This window comes from Aristolochia californica, unplaced genomic scaffold, assembly GCF_029961685.1.
Source record: "Aristolochia californica isolate CCGP_79_NKW_82.1479 unplaced genomic scaffold, dmAriCali1.0.hap1 SCAF_7, whole genome shotgun sequence".
NCBI classification, from domain to species: domain Eukaryota; kingdom Viridiplantae; phylum Streptophyta; class Magnoliopsida; order Piperales; family Aristolochiaceae; genus Aristolochia; species Aristolochia californica.
In genome coordinates this window covers 5596646-5617086 of record NW_027182268.1, presented here as the reverse complement: position 1 = coordinate 5617086, position 20441 = coordinate 5596646, and the positions used below count along the sequence as shown (strand labels likewise).

Genomic DNA, 20441 nt, shown 5'->3' with positions numbered 1-20441 from the left:
GGCATAAATCAAAATTTGCACCTAGTAACTGAGTATTAGTGCTTAATACTAATTGATATCAGAGCTGATTTGAGGAATATATATAGCATAGTTTTTTATAGAACCATATTGTTTAGGGTTTAGGGTTTAAGGTTTAAGGTGCAACTTGAGTACTAGTCCGAATTCTTGGCTAAGAATTTTGGTGAATGGAGAAGATCCGAAATCTTTTCTAGTCCAAGATCCTGCGCCCTGTAAGGTGCAATGTCCAAGGTACAACTTGAGTTCTAACTGGAGCTGGCGGCTTGGACATACACAATCATTTTTAATAGTAGATTCTAGACCACATTAGGTTTATTAGAATCCTTTCAATGGTGGACCAGAAGGGTAGTCATCAAGGAAGCACCGGGTGATCTCTTCTTTTTCAATCCAGTTCTTAGAATATTCATAATGTCTACAACAAAGTAATTCTTCCTCCAGTTGGGTACAATGGCTCATTGGAATGGAAAGAAAAAAATTATGGAAATTGTGTTCACTCAATCATTGGCCTACAGCCAATAGCTCTCCATTTATGCAAACATTTCCCTGTAATCAGTTGTCCACATACATGCCAAAATTTTTATTAGGAACTCTTCCAAATTTGACTCGAAAGATAACTACTTGAATGCCAGAGTAGAAATAACTGAAGGTGTTCTGAAACTATGCATTGCAGATTCTCCTCATAAAGGACCTGGAAAGGTACCATTCTCTCTTTGTTCATTCCACCTGTCAACCTGTAATGGTCGATGAAACGTAAATACAGTCACAGATTGCATAGAAAAGTGAAAGCCCCCAAAAAAACCAGACTAGAAAATGAAAAGACGCATGCAAGAATGCTGAGTTCATATCTCGGGAAGAGAAATAAGAATATGTTCGGGATATTTCAGCAAGCTACAGGTTGAAGGTACAAATCAACCAGGAAAAAATCAAATACATTCAGAGTTCGACATTATACTGAGATGTAAACACCTTTGCACAAATTCAAGTTACTTCCTTGCACGAGTAATCAATACGCGGCAAACTTTATCTAAAGATACTTGAGTAAAAGTAAATAATGTCAATTTGCAATTGTGGGGACGATGTAGTCTTGTTATAAAAATATGGCATACATGAATCTTGATTATATTCATACAACAAACACTAATAAATTATAAGCATTAACCACATATAGAGTTGCTGACGTAGGCTGTGTACATACTGAGGTTTAAATTCTCAAGGTAATATAGAAGGCCAGTAAAAACAGACGTCAGAAATTCAAATAATGATTTATCACATCATTTACATGACAAGTTATTACATGAAAATGATGCAACCTACGATAAGAAGAAAAAACACAAACATCTAATAATGAGGCTATAATTACTGAAAGAAGTCCATGAGATGTACAACCAGGTCACTTGCACAGATTATGCATGATCAAAACTCTTCATGGTAAGCAAAGCTTATCAATTATCGAAGCTCCAACATGCAACTTCATTTTGGAGTTGACACTTGTAAAAACTGTCTAGTATAGATGAAACACTAATGGAGTTACATTTGAAAAACGTACCCATTCTCCAGGGCAAAGAGAACGATAATACTTCGCAAACTTGTCACACTCAGGAGCACCATCCCCTTTAGCAGCAATGCACCTGAAACAAAGAAAGCCTTCTTTCATCGTGTGATTACTTCTTAGATGTTAGAAAGTTTACTAAGGGTATTTTGGTCTTTTCACATCAACCGATGTTTCTGAATTCTCAATTATCTTGTTCCACATGTTTGATTAAGTCATTAGACTTAGTTTCAGGCATTTTAATTATGTATATTGGGAGATATAAGGGTTTAAGTGATTTTAAGTGTATAAGGGCATCTTTGTAACTTTGACCTTTTTCACTTAATAAAGAGATGAGGTGGTCAAGCATGCCCCCGACGACTCTTATCAAAAGTATCTCCTCTCAAACTCTTCTCCCTTCTTCTCTCCTTCAATTTCTCTCTCTCTCTCTCTCTCTCTCTCTCTATATATATATATATATATATATATATATATATAGAGAGAGAGAGAGAGAGAGAGAGAGATTACATGAGTTACCATGTAGAACAGACCCAAAAAAGTATCACGGAAAATACAATGGAGGATATTCTGTAACTCACCTATGATATTCAACATATCGTGTAAAGCAATGCCTTGTTTGATTTGTTGTTGGAAAACGGAAATCTGCTGGAGCTGTCTCAATCTGAAATAAACACAAAATATAATAGTAAGAAACAATTGAAAGTACAAACTAAGTACAGAAAAATCATTGATACTTGTACCTTTATTTCAGGTTTTTCCTCAGCCACTTCTTCCTCCTCTGACTGCTCTGGTTGAGGAGCTTCAGTGTTTTCTTCCACAGCAGGGGTTTCGTCATTGACATTGTCAGTGACAGGTTCCTCTGCTGCAGCATTTGTAGGAACTTCCTCAGTAGTCTGACTTACTTCAACTGGAGTTTGAGTCACTTCCTCAGTAGTCTGACTTACTTCAACTGGAGTTTGAGTCACTTCCTCAGTAGTCTGACTTACTTCAACTGGAGTTTGGTTCACTTTAACTGCAGATGGACTAGCTTCAGTTGGAGTTTCACCTGGTTCTTGTTTCTCCTCTTTCTCCTGAAGCAACCATTGCTGAAAAATGCCAGGACGAGTGTATAAACTTCATCAATAAAACTTCAAAAAGCCCAAATCACATCACTGAACCTGAGATCTAGGTCATCAAAGAAATAAACCTCAGCAGACACACATGTTAAATTTTAACCTTAGCTTTTGCTGTTCCTGCTTTCTTTTCATAGGAGGGCTAATAAAACCAAGAGTCATAACTATTCCACTTCCCTGAGATAATCTGCAGGGTTTCAAATGTTTGTAAACATATCATTGCCTAAAGATTGAGTTCAATATTTATGATTACCTACAGATTAAGTCATGCACAATTCATTGTCCACAGCCATTGTTTTTTTTTAGAGCAATGTCCTACACTGATCACTAAGATTAAGGCTATTCAATGCTGAGAACCACCTCCTTCTCAGTAAACTTGCTTTTATAGAGCTCTGAAATAAAAATTACAAAATGCCCCTATCACTTAAACCTTTATAACTCACATATTTATTCAAATTACATTAAAATTGAAATACAGATATAACTAAACATATAGAGTAAGATAATGTAGCTGTTAAATTTTATAGTAAGTGAAAAATGACGATATTACCCTTCAGTAGATTTCCTAATACTTCTCCTCAAGCTGGAGCGTATATATCCATCAGGCCACTTGTTGTAGGATACTTCAAATTCACGTCTGCCTGGTGCTTTAGTAATCATATCTCCAATCTGATCACCAGACCGTATATAGAGGTCACACCTTCAGTTTTCATCACAACATCTCAAATAAAATGACAATCTATTACAATGTGTTTTGTCTGTTCGTAAAACACTAGGCTTCCTGCAATAAATATAGCAGTTTGATTAACACAATACATGGTCAAGGGCCTCTCCTGTTGTAGTTTCAACCCTTTGACCATAGATCCAACATAATCGGCATCTGAAAAGGTCTCTCTTTGTGTGATTGTGAGGATATTTTCAAGTGCCCCATTCAGATATTTCAAGATCCACTGGGCAGCTTCCGTGTGACTCTTGCAAGGATGCTCCATGAACTAACAACACTTACAACAAAGGATATGTTAGGATCAGTGACAATAGCATATATGAGCTTCCCAATTAACCGATGATACATTGTCTTATCTCGGAGTTCATCACTCTGTTCATTATGAAGGTCATGTCCAACCTCCATAGTAGTGTCAATAGGCTCAACACTCAGCAGTCCATACTCGTGTAACATGTATATGCCATATTTCCTCTGAGTCAATACCAGACCAGCTTTGCTTCTAGCTAATTTAATACCCATAAAGTATTTTAGTGACTTCTTCAATGCCTTGTATATCACTGCCAACTAAAATAATATCATTTACTTATACCAGCATTACCACAATGCCAGACGATCTCTTCATAACAAAGAATGAATAGTCACAATGGCTCCCGACAAATCCAATCGACACGACTACTTGACTAAATTTCTCAAACCATGCCCATGGACTTTGTTTGAGGCTGTAAATAGCTTTCTTTAGTCAGCATACTTGTCAGTCTCCCCCTGAGCAACATACCCAAGAGGTTGTTCTATATAGACTTCTTCAACCAGGTCGTCGTACAAAAGACATTTTGATATCAAGTTGATACAACGGGCACCCCTGGTTGACTACGATAGACATCAATCCCATATGTTTGATCAAGCCTTATATCATTCAATAGAACTGTCCAACTTATACTTCACACTGTATACCCACCTACAACCCACAATTGTTGTACCAGTAGGCAATTCATACAACTGCCAGGTGCCCTTGTCCAGTAGTGCCTCTATCTCAACATCCATAGTTATCTTCCACTGAAGTGAGGAAAGTGCAGCCTGCACAAATGAAGAAATAATGCAAGATGACAAGGACACGGCAAACTGTTTGTACTGATTAGACAAGGGACAACGAGTACCTTTTCTAATACCTTGCTAAAGAGCAATAGACAGGTGTAGATCACTTACCTCAGGATCAATATACAAAGAGGGTTCTTGGTCCAATGGGAGAGAGGGAACAACTTTACCTGAAGTCACTTTCCGTTTGTGATATACCTATGGAAACTTCTCTACAGTAGCACCAAGAAATTGGACTAGGAATCTCCTCCTCACAAGTTGGGCAAACAACCTCAGGAACAAGAATGAGTGGAGACACATCAATGGAAGATGAGGAAAATAAAGGAGTATCCTCAAAGAATGTAATGTTCACACACATAATGTTTTCTGAGTGGATGGATAGTAGCACTTATATCCTTTCTGTGAGCGTGAGTAACCCTAAAAAATATATTTAATAGCTTGAGGGGATAGTTTGTCTCTAGAGGAAGTAAAGACACGTGCAAAGCAAACACACCAAAAGACTTGATGAGACACCGAAAATAAGGTGATTGATGGTAATAATACCTGTAACGAAATTTTACCATCAAGAACTGAGGAAGGCATTCGATTAATAAAGAAACAGTCAATTAGGACAGCATCAACCTAATATGATTTATGTAAATGCATATGTAGAAGCATAGTACGAACCGCTTCCAACGGATGGCAATTCTTATATTCAGCAATACCTTTTTGTTGAAGTGTAAAAATACATGAAGATTGGTGTATAATCCTATGATCTTTACAGATAAGTCAAACTTTTGCTTCATAAATTCAAAATCCTTATTAGTGAGAAGTACACGAATAGAAGTATTGACTATTTTTTATTTCACTATAAAAAAGTTTAAACACATCACATATTTTAGATTTCGCCCGTATGAGATACACCTAAGTACATCGACATAAATCATCAATAAGAGACAAAAAACACTTGTCACCAGAAATATTAGGCACTGGGCAAGACCCCCAAACATCAAAATGAATAATATCAAATGAGTGATTGTTTCGCGATTGACTTGTAGGAAAGGATTTTTGGTGATGCTTGCCTAACTGTCCCAATTCATACTAGAAGAAAATGCATGAAATAATTGAATCAACTTTGTAAGAGAAGGACCTTAACTGTATATGCCACTACAGAGGAGAGACCGCAGAGTCCAATGCTATGAAGTACCATGTGAATGGCTCTCCACATAGTATAGTCCGCTTCTCTCATGCGCGGAAGTATCATGAAGTATCATACGAATGGGTACATTGCAATACTATGACGTATCATGAAATACTTTAGATTTCTCCCCTATGAGATTTCTTCCTATGAAGCTTCATACAGAAGAAATCTAAAGTATTTCATGATACTTCATAGTATTGTAATGTACCTATTTACATAGTACATATTAAGAGGGAATTTGGAGACAAATAGGACATACTAAGATCGCATAACCGTAGATGGAACCAATGTACCCATTCCTTGTACTGGAGAAATGGATCCATCGGCCAAGATGACTTGTTTAATAGTAGTTGACTCTTTTAAATAAAAAAACAAGATGGAGATACCTGATATTTGAGTAGAAGCTCCTGAGTCAAGAAACCAAGTCAAGGATGAATGCACATGGTGCGTAGACGTACTAGAATTAGCTAATGTGGCTATAGGAGTGGAAGATTGAGTCGTTGATGCTGAAGAGGAGGCAACACTCAACTGTGCCAAGCGCTAAATTAGTCGTTGCATTTCATCACATGCGTCTGTTACAACTTGCACAGAAGGCTCAATATACAAGTTAGTAATCTCATGAACAAGATAGTTGGCCCATGCAAGTTTAACAAACTTTTCCCAACACTTGTAAGAGAAGTGGTTCGTATGTCTGCAATGAATACATTTTCTGTTCAGCCTAATGTCACCTCTGCCCTTTCCTTTAGTGCTTGCAATTCTGCCCTTAGATGGCTCCGAGGAGCCTGGAGAGTTCAGTGCCGATGCTGGAGTGTCACATCTGTATTTCCTAGTGCTACAATAGCCTTCTCTGCATGCAATACTCAGCTATAGGCTATGGATAGTGATTGAACATTATTAGAGACAATAATTGAGCTCTAATAGAGTCAAATTCTGGCCTAATCCATCCAGAAATTTAGCAATGTGCACCTGTCCATTCTGATTTCTTGATTCCCTTTCACCCTTAGTAACGGGATGGAAAACACTTATTTCCTGCAGTATACCAACCAGCTCACTATAATATGCAACGACAGACCTTAGACCTCTCTTGAGGCTCAACATTTTGGCACAAAGCTCAAAAACACGTGCTTTCTTGTGCATAAACAGACTCTAAGGAGGTCCATATGTCCTTAGTTGTGCTACAATTCATAACTTGATTCCTTAAACCAAGACCCAAGCTGTTAAGTATCCAGGTCATAACCTGACCATCCTCACCTTCCTAATCATCATTCAATGGGATAGGAGGATCATCCCTTATGAATTTTGTCTTCTTCCTAGTGATTGATCATGACTAACTTAGATATTTTTGGCCATTCAGTTTCTCAGTAGTAATCATTATAGTATCCTTTCCTTCTGAGTTTACAAATCCACTTTAAGGGGCAAAAGCTTCACCAGAAGCAGCCATGTATACTGCCACTATGGTCTCTAAACAACCCTAAAACAGCACACAAAAGCAGTATGCACAGGTGTTGTGGGCTCCACTTTGCAGGAAAAATTAGGGTTTTTACAAAGTGGAAAAACCAATCTGCCCTAATATGTAATTCCTAGCTGTTGTAGGTAATATCCTCAAAAAATCCAAAAGTTTCTCAATTTCCAGGGCTGACGTCAACCAACCTAGTGATGAGCAAGCAATCACAGCCCAGTAATTGGTTGCGCAGCAAGAAAGGATAAGAAATCCAAATAAAAAACTCTCCTTTAGGGCATAATTCCAGTTCCATGCACTCAGATTTGCATCAGTCATGAAAAAATTCTAAAAATTAGGGCCGTCGTAGGCAGAGGACCCAGTATTGGGGTTGCACAGTCCAAAAAAGAGATTTTTATCACTCAATAATCATCCATAGGGCAGTAAGTAGTTCAGAACTGCTCAATAGGCAGTAGGCCCATCAACCATAGGGTTATGGCATGAGAAGAAGGCAAAGTTCAGTTTTCTCTGAACCAGTCAAGGTAGATTGTGGAAAATCCCCTTTCTTAGAGTCACAGGCTTTAATGGAGGGAACTAGAGAAGAATGAAAGGTTCCAACCAAGATTTATGGATCTAGTACCATGTAACAGAGTGAACTTTAGGGTTTTGGAGAAAGTGAGAAAGAGGGAGAGAAAAGAGATGGAAACCAGACTGTGTCAGGATCGAGCTCAACCCCCTATGCTTTTATAGAGCTCTGAAATAAAATTTAAAGAAATGCCTCTAGTCACTTAAAACCACTTAAACCCTTACATCTCCTTACATACTTACTCAAATTACATAAAAATTGAACTAGAGATAAAACTAGACATATATAATTAGATATTGTAGCTACTGGACTTCATAGTAAGTACAAAATGACAATATTACCCTTTAGTAGATTTCCTAACAGATATCATTCCATAGAAGTGGCTAGAAGTAAAGTATAACCTTAGTGTGAAAATTAACACAGGGTTTGTGGACGATGTCATCTATCAATTATATCACTTCATGCCCAAGCCACCGGCAATAGAAAACTTCAGAGATTGCAAAGAAACATTAGCTGAATGAGAAATAACAGGAAGGCAACAAGATGACAAATCAAGAACCAGGGTTCGAACAGATGCCTTCACCAAATGGAAATTACAGGAACTCCACCTAAACCAGAATTTTATGTTGCAGGAAATTCACACAAACCCTTTTGGCTTCCTGTGCACCCAAAAGAGATAAAATTAAGCTCATCCTCTTCTACTGACTACTTCACCAAAATAGTTCCTCAGTGTTGTGTAGGTTAACAACTGTACCCAAGACGTAAAACATGAACTTCTAATAAATTCCAAAACCAACCCAAATACTGAAAGACGTCATAATCTCTCTCCGTCTACCAGGCTATCTGCTTTACCAATTACCTTTTTTTAATTTTCTATCCGTAGAACGACCGTTTCTATTTCTGAGCGTTCAATAAATGATGCAGAAATTAAAACAGTTAAAAGAAAAATGCAACATAATGGTTCAGATTTAACCTTCCGGCAGAAAGACCGAAGATTATCCCGCCCACATTTCAGAAGCAGAAAAAATTAATGATAGTGACTTCGTACTCCACGACATATAGTTTACAAGACACCTCTCACCATGCATTTCATTAAGATAATGAAAAGAAACACGAGATCAACCTCCTTAATACAAGTAGAAGAAAAAGCTGAACTAGAGAGAACAGATAACAACGATTCATGTAAGCTGAACTCGTCGATCGCTAATCAGATCGTGTAGGCATGAAATAGGATTTGTCTTACTGCTATCTCTGGCACGCATTTCAGAGAAAACACCGAATAATAGAAGAGAAAGAGTAGAAGAATACCTCGGCTAGGCTTAGGGTTTTCTCTTGTTCGGCTTCCGCCATGAGTGACACAAGGACCTCACAGAGACGGCGATCTGGTACAGAAAGTGCGACGGCGATTGGATGGCTGCAGAGACTGCAATCGTCAAATGGGAATGGTTTTGGAGCCTCCCTGTGGTTAATTTGCCCACGTTTGGTCACGGTTTTCCCGAGGGCAAACTGGAGAAAACACAAGCCACTTATCACCATTTGCCCCTGCTTTGTTTGGAAATTTCGATCTGCTGGCTAATAGCTGTTGGGATCTTGAACTTGCGCGCCTCGGATCAGAAGCGCTTGGAATGTAACGGTATTGTGTTCCAGACTCGGAACCGATTTTGAGCTGGATCGGATGAGTCAGGTCATGTCGTCCAAGTCCGGAGCCTCGATTCCGCTGGCTGCATCAACTGGTCATAATTAAGATGATAATATCAATTTATTTATATTTTATATTAAGTAAATTGTATAAAACATAAAAAAAAATATAATGTTACTTTTTATTATTATGTTATTAGTAAAAAAATTCGTGTAAAGGAAATTTATGGTTTAAAATTATTTAAATAAAAAAGTATAAAATCCAATTTTATTTTTTTTATTCCAATCCTTGGATAATTTATCTAAACAAAGACCTAAACGCAGGAGTCTGCTCATTCTAAGAAGAAGCCGATGAACCTGATTTAGAAGGAAAAAGAGGGTTATTTCATAATTAAGATGATTAATCCTATTTAAACCGGATTAAACCCGATGAATTCTGTAATCGGATCGTTCCAGAGTTCCCTCCGGTTTTCCTGTGAACCCTAGATTCTCTACTTTGTCTCGTTTGGGTCCCAGTCAGTGCGTATATAAACACCACTCACTGAGCCACCTGTTCCGCGCACCTCTGGGCACCTGTCATGCCATCCGAAACAATGGCTACTACGTCACTGCTATTGTCCTTCCATTGCTCCCCCGCTGCTCGACTCCATTCCGCGGCCAAAAAACCCTTTACGCCCCCTCTTCCCAATTTCTTCTTTCCTCGATCTCTCCTTCAGAAAGCTCGGGTTACCCTCTCTGCGCCTCTCCTCTCTTCATTCTCTTCCCATCGCCTCTCAAAGAATGATAGTAGGGACGATGGGGATGACAAATTTGCTCTTTCAAATTCCTCTCCTTTCGATTCCTTCTTGGTTCTGTGTGCTTCAGCTGCTCTGTCATTCTCGCTTTTCGTCACTGATGTGGCTCCTGCCTCTGCTTTTGTCGTCACAACTCCCCGGAAGCTCCAGTCGGACGAACTTGCCACCGTGCGTCTCTTTCAGGAGAAAACGCCGTCAGTTGTTTATATTACGAATCTTGCTGTCCGGTATGTGAATCCTTGTTTTGGCCTTCTGGGTTTCGGATGACTGATAGGTTTGTGTTGCAGATTATGTGTGAATTGAAGTTGATTGTTGTGACTTTTATATTGATTGAACTTGAAGGCAAGATGCATTCACATTGGATGTCCTAGAGGTGCCCCAAGGATCGGGTTCTGGGTTCGTTTGGGATAAAGATGGGAACGTCGTTACGAATTATCATGTCATTCGTGGAGCATCTGATCTCAAGTAAGTAGCGTCATTGTGTAATTATGTATTTGAAGTTGAAGGAAAATTGATGTTTTAACTTTTAAGTATTTATTGAAGGTCTGATTCATTTGCCAGGCCTTTTGAGTAGTCCTGTAGATGTAGTAATCATTGTCGATATGTTACTCAAAATCTTTTGCTACGTTTTTGGTTGAGTCAAAGTATTGCTATTGAACTTGAGCTAACTTGTTAAGCATTTTATTGATGTTGAAAATATATAATAAACCCCGAAGCTGTAATCGAACTGACAAGTGGCTTGCAATACTAAAGTGGTGTTGTTGTCTTAAATCCTTCTGGTTTATGGGGACAACGTATCACTCTTTTTAGAATCCTATCAGTTGTTTATCTTTTGAAAGCTTTTTTTTGTGTTTTTTTGCTTCTTTTTTTTTTTCAGGGTCACATTTGGTGATCAATCAACCTATGATGCAATAATTGTTGGATTTGATCAAGATAAGGATGTAGCTGTACTGCACGTTGATGCACCCAAAGACAAACTGAAGCCTATACCTGTTGGGATCTCTGCAGATTTGCTTGTTGGTCAGAAAGTCTTTGCCATTGGGAATCCGGTTAGTGTGATGACTCTGCTCTTTCCCTTCTCTAGATCATACATTATGGGGTCAGGGTGTTTTCTTCACTGAAAGTTGTGTGAAAACCTCTTATTTTCTGTTGATTCCTCAATCCATGTATCTTGAATGCTTTTTACTGGTTCCAATGGTTTGAGGTTTTTGTTCTTGCATTTCTGCCAACAGGTAAGTAGTGTATGCCATTTGGGCTTGTGTGTTGAGACTGTTCGTTAGATGCTTCGTACTTAGCATTTAGATTAGAATTCAACTGAGGTTTAGAAGCTGTATGTTCTTGTGGAGGAATGTGGTTCTACTCTAAATTGCTGGTAGTGTGGCCAGGGATTAATGATCTGGGCAGTGGAATCGATCAGATCATGAGATTTTATAGCTTTTGTGAATAATTGAATCACCCTATCCTAATAAATGCAGTTAGAATCTGAATCTATGTATATCCAATTTGAGTCCATTTTTTTAGCATGATGAGAAATAGATTTTGTTAATAAGATTCAACAGATCCTCATGGAGGATGGGTGCAGATATCAAAATAATTAAGTAAGCAAACAATGAACCAAGCATTTATTTATGGTAATGTATCATCAAACTCTGTTTTTAGCCAAAGAATCAGCCAATTGTGTTTGCACTTCTAGGAACATGAACACAGGAGATCGACATCGACATATGATCTGACCATTTCCTTTTTCAATAATTTTAATCTTCAAATTATTACTTGGGTAGTCATGCTTAGTTTTGCAACGATATCCCAGATAAGTTTGACTTTGACCTTTGAACGTTAAAAGTCCATTTTCATATAAAAATTTCGTCTAGAAAGAGAAAAAAAGTGGCTCATGTCTGTTCCTCACTTTGTTTTGCAGTTTGGTCTAGATCACACTCTTACCACTGGGGTGATCAGGTAAGAGGTTTCTCTAGCTGTGTACTCATTACTATTACTTTATTTGAGAAGCAAATTGCAACTCAAATTGGCAAGCAAAGAAAGCCAACAAGAGTGGGGTTCTTGTAAGAAGGATTTATATTTTTGAGTGGTAACTGGTAAACTTTTCACGAAAAAAAGTGTGATGGATGCATCAGGAGGCAATGTATATGATCAAGAGAGTACATCAATATAGACATATGAAAAGGTAGGTAAAGCGGATAATGCTTAGAGGAGAGGAGGAGACACAAGAGTTTGTTGCTGGAGTGCATCCCCTCTGACAAGTCTTTCTTTCTCTTGTTTTTCTTCCTTAGGACTGGCTCGTAGGGCCATTAATTTGAAAAGCCATGTACCAGACTTCTAGGCTATAGGTTAAAACCATCTTCCATCTTGTGGCTTGGTGGTCTCATGTATTTTTTTTTTTTTTTTACTTTTATTTATTTATTATTGTTGAGTGGGAAAAGTTCACATTGAGAAATGTTAAGAAATATTATTGGGTTATAAGATTGAACAAAAGCCTCCTAAGTGGTTAGTCATTTGGGATGGAACTGGTTTCAATCCAATAGTGGTATTAGAATAAGATGTGAGCAAGGGCTAAGGCTCACTGCTTCATTTGGAGTTTGTATCCACGTCTCAAGCCTGTTCTCTAAGCCTGGACATTAGGGGAAGTGTTGAGTGGGAAAAGTCCCACATTGAGAAATGTTTAAAAATGTTATTGGGTTATAGGCTTTCTAAGTTGCTAGGTATTTTTGGATAGAACCTGGCTCAATCTATGATTTATTTTTGTAATTTCTGCTTGAAGGAATTGCATGGGGCAAGTATTTCGTTGCCCAGAATTTCATTGTCACAATTGACTGTAAATTGGAACACAAAATTATTTAACTAATTACCTTTTCCTATTCACTTACTAAAGCTGTAATTTTTTTTTTATATCTTGTAGTTTTTGCTACTTATTTTGGTTGCAGCCACTAACTCTTATCATTTACCATCTATTGAAGATACCGCTACTCAATCTCATGTAGTTTCTTTCGTGATATTGACTATGATGAACTTGTAGTCTATTGAACTTGCTAGTTCTTCTATGTAGTTCCACTGAAGTCATCTTTTATTTTGACTCTATGTAGTGGGCTCCGAAGAGAGATCAGTTCTGCTGCCACTGGACGCCCAATACAGGATGTTATACAGACTGATGCAGCCATTAACCCAGGAAATAGTGGTGGTCCGCTTCTTGATAGTGCTGGAAATTTAATTGGGATTAACACTGCAATCTATTCTCCATCAGGAGCTTCCTCTGGAGTTGGATTTGCCATTCCAGTTGATACTGTATGGTTGCTTGCATTGAGTTAATTTGTGTGGAACCTCCTTACCACTGAGTCAATTGACCTATATTATTGTTTTTAATTTGCCCAGGTAGGGGGCATTGTTGATCAACTAGTAAAGTTTGGCAAAGTTACAAGACCAATATTGGGGATCAAATTTGCACCTGATCAATCAGTGGAGCAACTTGGTGTTAGTGGGGTACTTGTGCTGGATGCTCCAGCTAATGGTCCAGCTGGTAAAGCGGTATGTGTACTTGATTAGTTGATTGGTTTGTGTTGGCTTCAACCTAAAGAACCTGGTTCATATGGCAGTGGCCAACACCTGTTCCATTAGCTTTTTCAGTCTGAATAAACTGTCCATATAACAGAAGAACCACTTATTAGTTTATGCAAATGAAAGAGTAAACTGACATCAAGAAGTCGAGAGGAGATAAAGGGTTGTAATAGCTGCAGGATCTCCATTTTTTTTTTTTTTTTTTTTTTGTTGATGTGGATACCTGAACTATTCTCTTGAAAATATTAGTTAAAAGTCGATCTTTTAAGATAATTGCTGCACTTGTTAGAGCTGTTGGGTGATGTAGTCTACTTTTCTGACAGGCTCACAATACCTGAGTGGTAATCGTCATACACTTCTCAGCAACCCATTATGCACATCTAAGCCCTTGTTAGTTGTTAGGTATACATATTTCCATTTGTTTAGGGATTTCTACCTGCACTAGGTGCACTTCCTAGATTTGAGAATTTAAGCATCCCCATCTTGGATGTAACCAACTAGCCATAAATGGCAGTAGTTCATGAATCATGCTTGACCCATTCTTTTCAAGTTGATGTGTTCAAATTTTTCTAGTTTTCACATGTTGTCTTGCTGTACCTGAATTTTGTCTCTGTAGGGTTTGCTACCAACCAAAAGGGATGCCTATGGCCGACTAATCTTAGGTGACATCATAGTTTCTGTAAATGGGAAAAAGGTCAATAATGGGAGTGACTTGTACAGAATCCTTGACCAATGTAAAGTAGGTGATCAGGTACGCAATTGATGGTTTTTTTAGCTCTACCATTGTACTTTTGCATTCAGTTTTTCTTTTTATGTATATTCGATATACTTAAAATCAAGTGAAAGAAAATTGCTGCACCAACATACCTAGCGAAATGAGCCTGTCGAGCCTAGCATTTATTTGAACTTAAGTGAATTCTTTGAAGAAAATTTCTGTTTACTATGAACAGTAAGTGAATTTTTTGAAGCAACTTTCTGTTTAGCATGAACAGTGACTGAAACTTATAATATTTTATTCTTCTTTATCTAATGAACTAGTTCTATTAGGATAAAGGATCAGTCCACTGTTGTGTGCTTATCATAGCACGATGCCTTGCTCAAGTTAAATGTTGATCACTGAATAAAAATTAATACATGTGTTATGTATAGACCACTTTATCGAACAAATTTCTTATTTTCTTATTGCAGGTTATAGTGGAGGTATTGCGGGGCGACCATAAAGAGAAAATCCCAGTTACCCTTGAACCAAAGCCGGATGAAACATGATACGGAGGCAAGTAGTTGGTGTATGCATTTATGTAACACACGTTATTGTATATTTGTTGATTATGGTTCACATTGCTTTGGGGATTATTAGATGGGCTCAAAATGATCCCTGATGTACATATTGAGCAGACTATTTGCATCCTCATTGCTTCTGATGGTCTTAGATTTCCTTTATAAGCTTGTAAAATCTGGATAGCTCTTTTGACTGTTTGTACGGTGCCAGCAGGAAAGAGAAATGGTAGTAGATAGTCTTAATAGGCATCTTAGTCTCAAATGATCATACTTACTGCCATGGTTGTTGATTCAGATATACTTGTTGAAAGAGGTACTCTCATGGTTTTCTGTTTCTGTAACCGATGCATCGGCCTCCTATGTAGTTTGGAAATCATTTTACTGCTTAAGAATCCAGAAACAGTGCTCAGCAATAGAGAGAAAACTCTGATATTATTTAGTACAGGATTTTTTTCACTATGCCATCAATGTGGATAGCCTAGAATAGGACATATCTGGGTTTGTCATGTTTTGAGTACAGTACTAATGGAAGGATCGTTAAGTCCCTTTTGACTTACAAATTGTGATTTTTGGTACATTTCTCTACCAAATGTATGGGAATTGACCTAACAATATGTCTTAAAGTAACATTTGGGAGTATGTTACCTAAACCATAAGCTCTGATACCATTTTTTACAGACATATTTTTACCTAAATATATCCTATGTCTTCTGCTGTTACTTAATACTATTTGGATTTTGATTCGGGTGAGTTTTGACCGAATATGTAACGAGAAATAAAGCTTGTTCTTATGTATGTTTGACAACTGAAGGAAGTATGGTGAAACAACAACGGAGGGTTTGGTAATTGCAAGCTTGGTAATACTTTTAAGGAATTTTGATAGATTCGTGACGAAATTTCTTTTCTGTCTTTTCTTTTCTTTCTGTTTTGCTGATATCAACTGAACCGTGGGTGTGCATACATTAAACGAAGATACTAAGACAAAACAAGAGGTGAAGGATTTCCTACTGGCGTGACACCAGCCCATAGTGCCTACCTGAAGCTTCTTTTTCTGATGAGGCTTCCAAACCTAGCAAGCGATGCTCTCTTCTTCCTCTGAGCCGCCGAGCTTCTCTCGTTTTCCATATCATCCAAATGAGACCTATGAATATTAGAATCAAGTGAATTCGCATGTTCTAAATCATCCATTAGTACCAGAGAGTGAGCTTTCCTGTGCAAGGGACGGTTCTCAGTGTCTACCCTCTTAATTTCGTTGGGAGAGTCAACTGTAAATATGGAGCCCTCAAGAATATCAAGGTCCTCTGTAGCATTCTTTTGCCCAAATGGGAGCTTTGGAGCTTCGGTGTTAAGACTTGGAAGTTGTGGTGATTTTGGTAATTCTCGCACAAACCTTCGTGAAATTTTGCTGCTAAGACTAGGAACTTGTGGTGTATTTGACAATTCTACGCTTGATGGTTTCTTACTGTTTTTGACATTTCCATTTGTACTTTTGAGCTCCTTGCTCTCTGATTCTTGATTTGAATCGCCATTTTTGGAAAGCATATTCTTCAATTCTTTCACACTCTCAAGTGCCGAACCTTCATTAATCTTAGGACAGTCTAATGAAATAGCCATGTCCGAAAAATTATCTTTCAGTTGAGAATTCTCAGCTCTAGCAATCTCTGCAGCTCCTTGAGCAACTGTGGCCTCATTTACTGCTTGTTTAAGCAAGTCCCTTAACTTTTTATTCTCTTGTTTGGAAACCTTAGAAACCTCATTGGCCTCTTTTAGTGCTTCAAGCAATCCAAGGTTCTCCTCTTTTTCTCGGGCAATATGCTCTTCGTATTTTTTTATGCACTTGACAAAACAATTCTCTTTTTCATTCCATGCCGCAAAAGATTCTTCAGCTTCTAGTTTCAGTCTCTCATTCTTATCCTTAAATTCAGCAATCTCTTTCCTGAATTCATTCAAAAGGTTCAAATACTTCTGTTCCGAGTTCCTTAACATGATGCTAGTATATTCAACTTCTGTTCTTGAAGTAGCAAGTTCTGCCTCAGTTGAAGCTAATTTGGCTTTTAACTGACTGGCCTCAGTTGTGACTTCTTTCAAAGCCAAAGCAAAACCATCCATGGCCTTTGTGCTCCTCTCTTCTGCTTCAATAGCTAACTGTAGCTCATTTCGGAGCAGAGTCATCTCCGCTGCTAATTTACTTCCATCCAAAAGACTTTGGTCTTCACATTCATCAGAAAATTGAAGTTTTGAGCCAGATCCTTCGGTGGAAACAGTGTCATGAAACTGAGCAGTCTGATTAGCCATTCTGTCATGTTTGCTACCCTGATTAACCATGATCAGCTCGGCTTCTTCAAGTGAAATCGTGGTCTGCTCTAGCTGTTTAGTTAGAGAGTGACGAGAATCAAATGCTTTGGTTTCTGATTCTTTTGCTTTCTCCAATTCTTGCTCAAGTTTCCTGCCTCGGACCCTGCTCTCAGATAATAAAGTCGACATCCTTGATTCAGATTTTCTTGCCTCATCCACCTCCGTTGCAAGTCTCTCTATCATGAACTCTTTTTCAGCCAATTTTGCCTCAAGACCTTTCACATTTTCCTTTTCAAGCTTTAGTGACTCGATCAATGAACATGCGTACCTATCCAATTCATTACTTTCCCCAGTCTTTGATTCCTCATCACTTACATCATTGGTCTCGGAACCTAAGTCAGATCCACTACTGGAATAAATTGAGTTTTTCCTGTATGTCTGTGCCCTGGCCTCCTCAGCCACTCTAAAAGCTTCATTTCTTGCTTTAATGGCAAAGGAGAGTTGTTGTTTAACCATATTCAACTCTTTGGTCACAGCCAGAAGAGCTTCTACATCAAGAGCATGGTGCTTCTGATTTGCTTCGAGTTCCAGCTGCCAAGCTTGATCCCGCTTTTGAGCTGACTCTATAATTGCTTGTTCTAATTGGTTGCAATGAACTCTCTCCTTTTCCAGTTTCCCTTCGGCTACTCTTTGCCCTAAAAGGGCCATACCAAGCTTCATGTTTGTTTCTTCTGCGACTTCCTGCATCACTTCAAGGTCATCAAGAACATGGGCTTTCTCCTTCTCTACATCTGCTAACTTATATTTTGTTTTCTTGAGTTCATCTAGGATTTGAGCCAGTTGCTGCAGCTCCAAGCCTCTTTCTGTCCGTCTCTATGTTGAATTGTATAAATTATGTTTAATACACCAAACTAGAATAAAATATTAAATAAATAAATCTGAGTTTGTTCGAAACTGAGTCACTACCTCTGCCATTGCCTTGATCTTGGCAGACAAATTTCGTTCAAGAAGCTGTCCACCAGAATCTGAATCCTCATCCAGAAAAGTAGGGTTGATCTTCGAAGAATTAGCTATAGTAATCTGGGAACTGGACAGATGTGGAGAGAGCCGACGTGGGGCTTCAGAAGACCCAAAACTGAAATTCAAAGAAACAGAAACCAGAGATCCATTAATGAGTATATATCTCAAGATGAAGCTCCAGTGTTTGTTGAAAGGGTTTAGGGAGCAGTGATCAATCAGGAAGTGCTAGATCAGCGCAATTAGTGGTGCTGTGATTTGGGTAGGTCCTTTTCAGGACAATAAAAAGTGTTTTCATCAAATAAGATGCTTGTTTCAGTGAATACAAAGTAGAGTATCGATAAACGAAGAAGGAACTAATGCAAGGGGGGGTATACAGATAATTCCAGAGGAAAGCAACAAAGGAAGTCACGTAGGTAAGAACAACAAAACGAAATAAAAACCAAAATGTTGTTGCATACAAGCGAGCCAACATCTACCAAAACAGAACAAAACGTGTGAAACAAAAATGCCCATCCCTGCAGTTAGAATTGTAACTGAGGAACAAACCAACGAACTGGATCACCAATACGAAGCTGAAACAAACCAAGAGAAATAATAACAGGGCAAGGCCAATCAAAACTTACGGACAGACAAGAAGGAAAGCCAGAGAAAAACAACAACAGGAATTCAAAAAGATAAGACTGTTGTCTGAAGAAGCGCAGAATTACAACCGAGACTAATTGAATTATAAAAAAAAAAAAAAACGAACCAGATTAATTTTCAGAAAACCAAAATTATCATTCATAAATGTATCAATATCAACCAAAAGGCAATTATCGAAGTACCTGAGCTTCGAAGATTGCATCTTCGATTATATCCACAAACACGATTCTTTCGCAACTCCGCCGCGGGCCAACAAGATAAGGAGAAGCCAGCAAAAACGAAAAATCGACAGCTGAAGAAGGAAGAGGAGAAGCTAAGATGATGGGAGAAGGAAAGGAGAGGTTCTCCGTTCTCGGCTGAGTCTTTTGCCAGATTTCACGTCGCATTTCATTATTTTCCGAACAGCTCCATATTTAGCATCGCCTCACCCATGGCGATCCCTCCAGGAGATTCGATGTCTGAGAAGCAAATTTTGATTATGGCCGAAAAATCCACATGTCCGACGAATTCGTCGAACAGAACCGGTACCACCTTTCTCTGGTAATGCGCGGGCTGCCAACCATTGTTGGCTATCCTGGTCTTCCTCCTACGACGTCTAGCATGTCCAGCCACTGACAAGGCGGAGCTGACCGGTTCGCCCTGGGTTTGTGCCGGCTCCCGACAGAAAGTGGTTCGCAAGGTGCGCCGAATTCTGACAATTTGTAACCGTCTACGGTCCGAAAGTCCAAAACTGACCGGTTTAACGCTTAACACAATATTTGCCCTTATGAAATGTCAAAAAAATGATGAGTGGGGTCCCTTGGGTCCCACATGAAAACCGACCATTAAAACCCAATTAATAGACCCAGGGTGGGACTCACCCTATGTTTCAAGTCACCCAGGTTCGACCCTGGTTCCACAGGAGCCATGAGCCCTCCGTCTCGATCTTAAATATACGCGATGCTGTCTTGAATTCTTCCTAGATCGGTTCTAACACTGCTGTGCTGTTCTTCTTGGAATGACACGATGAAGCAATGACGACATAAACCCGAGACGACTGCTGCTCATCGTTCTAAAACCCAATTTCCGCCTTGGGAGAAACACGGGGGCGGAAGAGAAAACCAGGATGCTTCTGCTCACGAATGCTGATATGGCCATTTGATAGAAGAAAAACGAGGGAGGAGAAGAGCAGACGATTGGAGACGAAGAAAGAGAATGAGTGAGCGAAGAACGGTTTACAGGAGACAATTTATCCTGAATGCTTTTTACTAGTTCCAATGGTTCGAGGTTTTTGTTCTTGCATTTCTTCAATAAAACATCTCTTAGTTTTGAATGGGTTGTTTAACACCCAAAATTAAAAAAATCTTCTTGTTTCATCTTCTTTTCGTTTTCCTTCAGCCACCCGATAAACTCGATGACGACGGGTCACCACATCGTCTGTAGAGAGTGGTGGAACTTTCAAAAGGTTAAAGAAGACAGCTTACCCATCTGAAGCACATTCATACAGAGAGAAGCCTACCCATGTGAAG

The 20441-nt window shown here is 38.7% G+C and overlaps 3 protein-coding genes across 3 annotated transcripts; 1 reads left to right on the top strand and 2 right to left on the bottom strand.

The window, feature by feature from the left end:
- Nucleotides 1-298: 298 nt before the first annotated feature.
- On the bottom strand, nucleotides 299-9145 carry LOC137936642 (cytochrome c oxidase subunit 6b-1-like). Its single transcript, XM_068781445.1, has 5 exons — nucleotides 9008-9145; nucleotides 2308-2652; nucleotides 2146-2228; nucleotides 1565-1646; nucleotides 299-749 (listed from the first exon to the last, which is right to left on the bottom strand). Exons 1-5 carry the CDS (start codon nucleotides 9047-9049, stop codon nucleotides 696-698), a joined length of 606 nt encoding a protein of 201 aa, XP_068637546.1. The 5' UTR covers nucleotides 9050-9145; the 3' UTR covers nucleotides 299-695.
- A 760-nt stretch (nucleotides 9146-9905) lies between these two features.
- LOC137936349 (protease Do-like 1, chloroplastic) lies at nucleotides 9906-15225 on the top strand. Its single transcript, XM_068780945.1, has 8 exons — nucleotides 9906-10358; nucleotides 10474-10596; nucleotides 11009-11180; nucleotides 12050-12087; nucleotides 13230-13428; nucleotides 13516-13668; nucleotides 14315-14449; nucleotides 14887-15225. Exons 1-8 carry the CDS (start codon nucleotides 9916-9918, stop codon nucleotides 14962-14964), a joined length of 1341 nt encoding a protein of 446 aa, XP_068637046.1. The 5' UTR covers nucleotides 9906-9915; the 3' UTR covers nucleotides 14965-15225.
- A 662-nt stretch (nucleotides 15226-15887) lies between these two features.
- LOC137937814 (putative WEB family protein At1g65010, chloroplastic) lies at nucleotides 15888-19482 on the bottom strand. The gene is made up of 3 exons (XM_068782991.1): nucleotides 19116-19482; nucleotides 18238-18406; nucleotides 15888-18144 (listed from the first exon to the last, which is right to left on the bottom strand). The coding sequence occupies exons 1-3, from the start codon at nucleotides 19133-19135 to the stop codon at nucleotides 16009-16011; spliced, it is 2325 nt and encodes a 774-aa protein (XP_068639092.1). The 5' UTR covers nucleotides 19136-19482; the 3' UTR covers nucleotides 15888-16008.
- Nucleotides 19483-20441: the final 959 nt, after the last annotated feature.

Excerpts from the sequence above, each read along its gene's own strand:
- LOC137936642 (XM_068781445.1), bottom strand. The coding sequence starts at position 9,049 with ATGGCGGAAGCCGAACAAGAGAAAACCCTAAGCCTAGCCGAG. Across the intron at positions 2,653-9,007 it reads AAACCCTAAGCCTAGCCGAG|CAATGGTTGCTTCAGGAGAA; the intron begins GTATTCTTCTAC and ends GGCATTTTTCAG. Across the intron at positions 2,229-2,307 it reads AGGAAAAACCTGAAATAAAG|ATTGAGACAGCTCCAGCAGA; the intron begins GTACAAGTATCA and ends TGTTTATTTCAG.
- LOC137936349 (XM_068780945.1), top strand. The coding sequence starts at position 9,916 with ATGCCATCCGAAACAATGGCTACTACGTCACTGCTATTGTCCTTCCAT. Across the intron at positions 13,429-13,515 it reads TTGCCATTCCAGTTGATACT|GTAGGGGGCATTGTTGATCA; the intron begins GTATGGTTGCTT and ends TAATTTGCCCAG. Across the intron at positions 13,669-14,314 it reads ATGGTCCAGCTGGTAAAGCG|GGTTTGCTACCAACCAAAAG; the intron begins GTATGTGTACTT and ends TTGTCTCTGTAG.
- LOC137937814 (XM_068782991.1), bottom strand. The coding sequence starts at position 19,135 with ATGCAATCTTCGAAGCTCAG. Across the intron at positions 18,407-19,115 it reads ATGCAATCTTCGAAGCTCAG|TTTTGGGTCTTCTGAAGCCC; the intron begins GTACTTCGATAA and ends TTTGAATTTCAG. Across the intron at positions 18,145-18,237 it reads AGATCAAGGCAATGGCAGAG|AGACGGACAGAAAGAGGCTT; the intron begins GTAGTGACTCAG and ends AATTCAACATAG.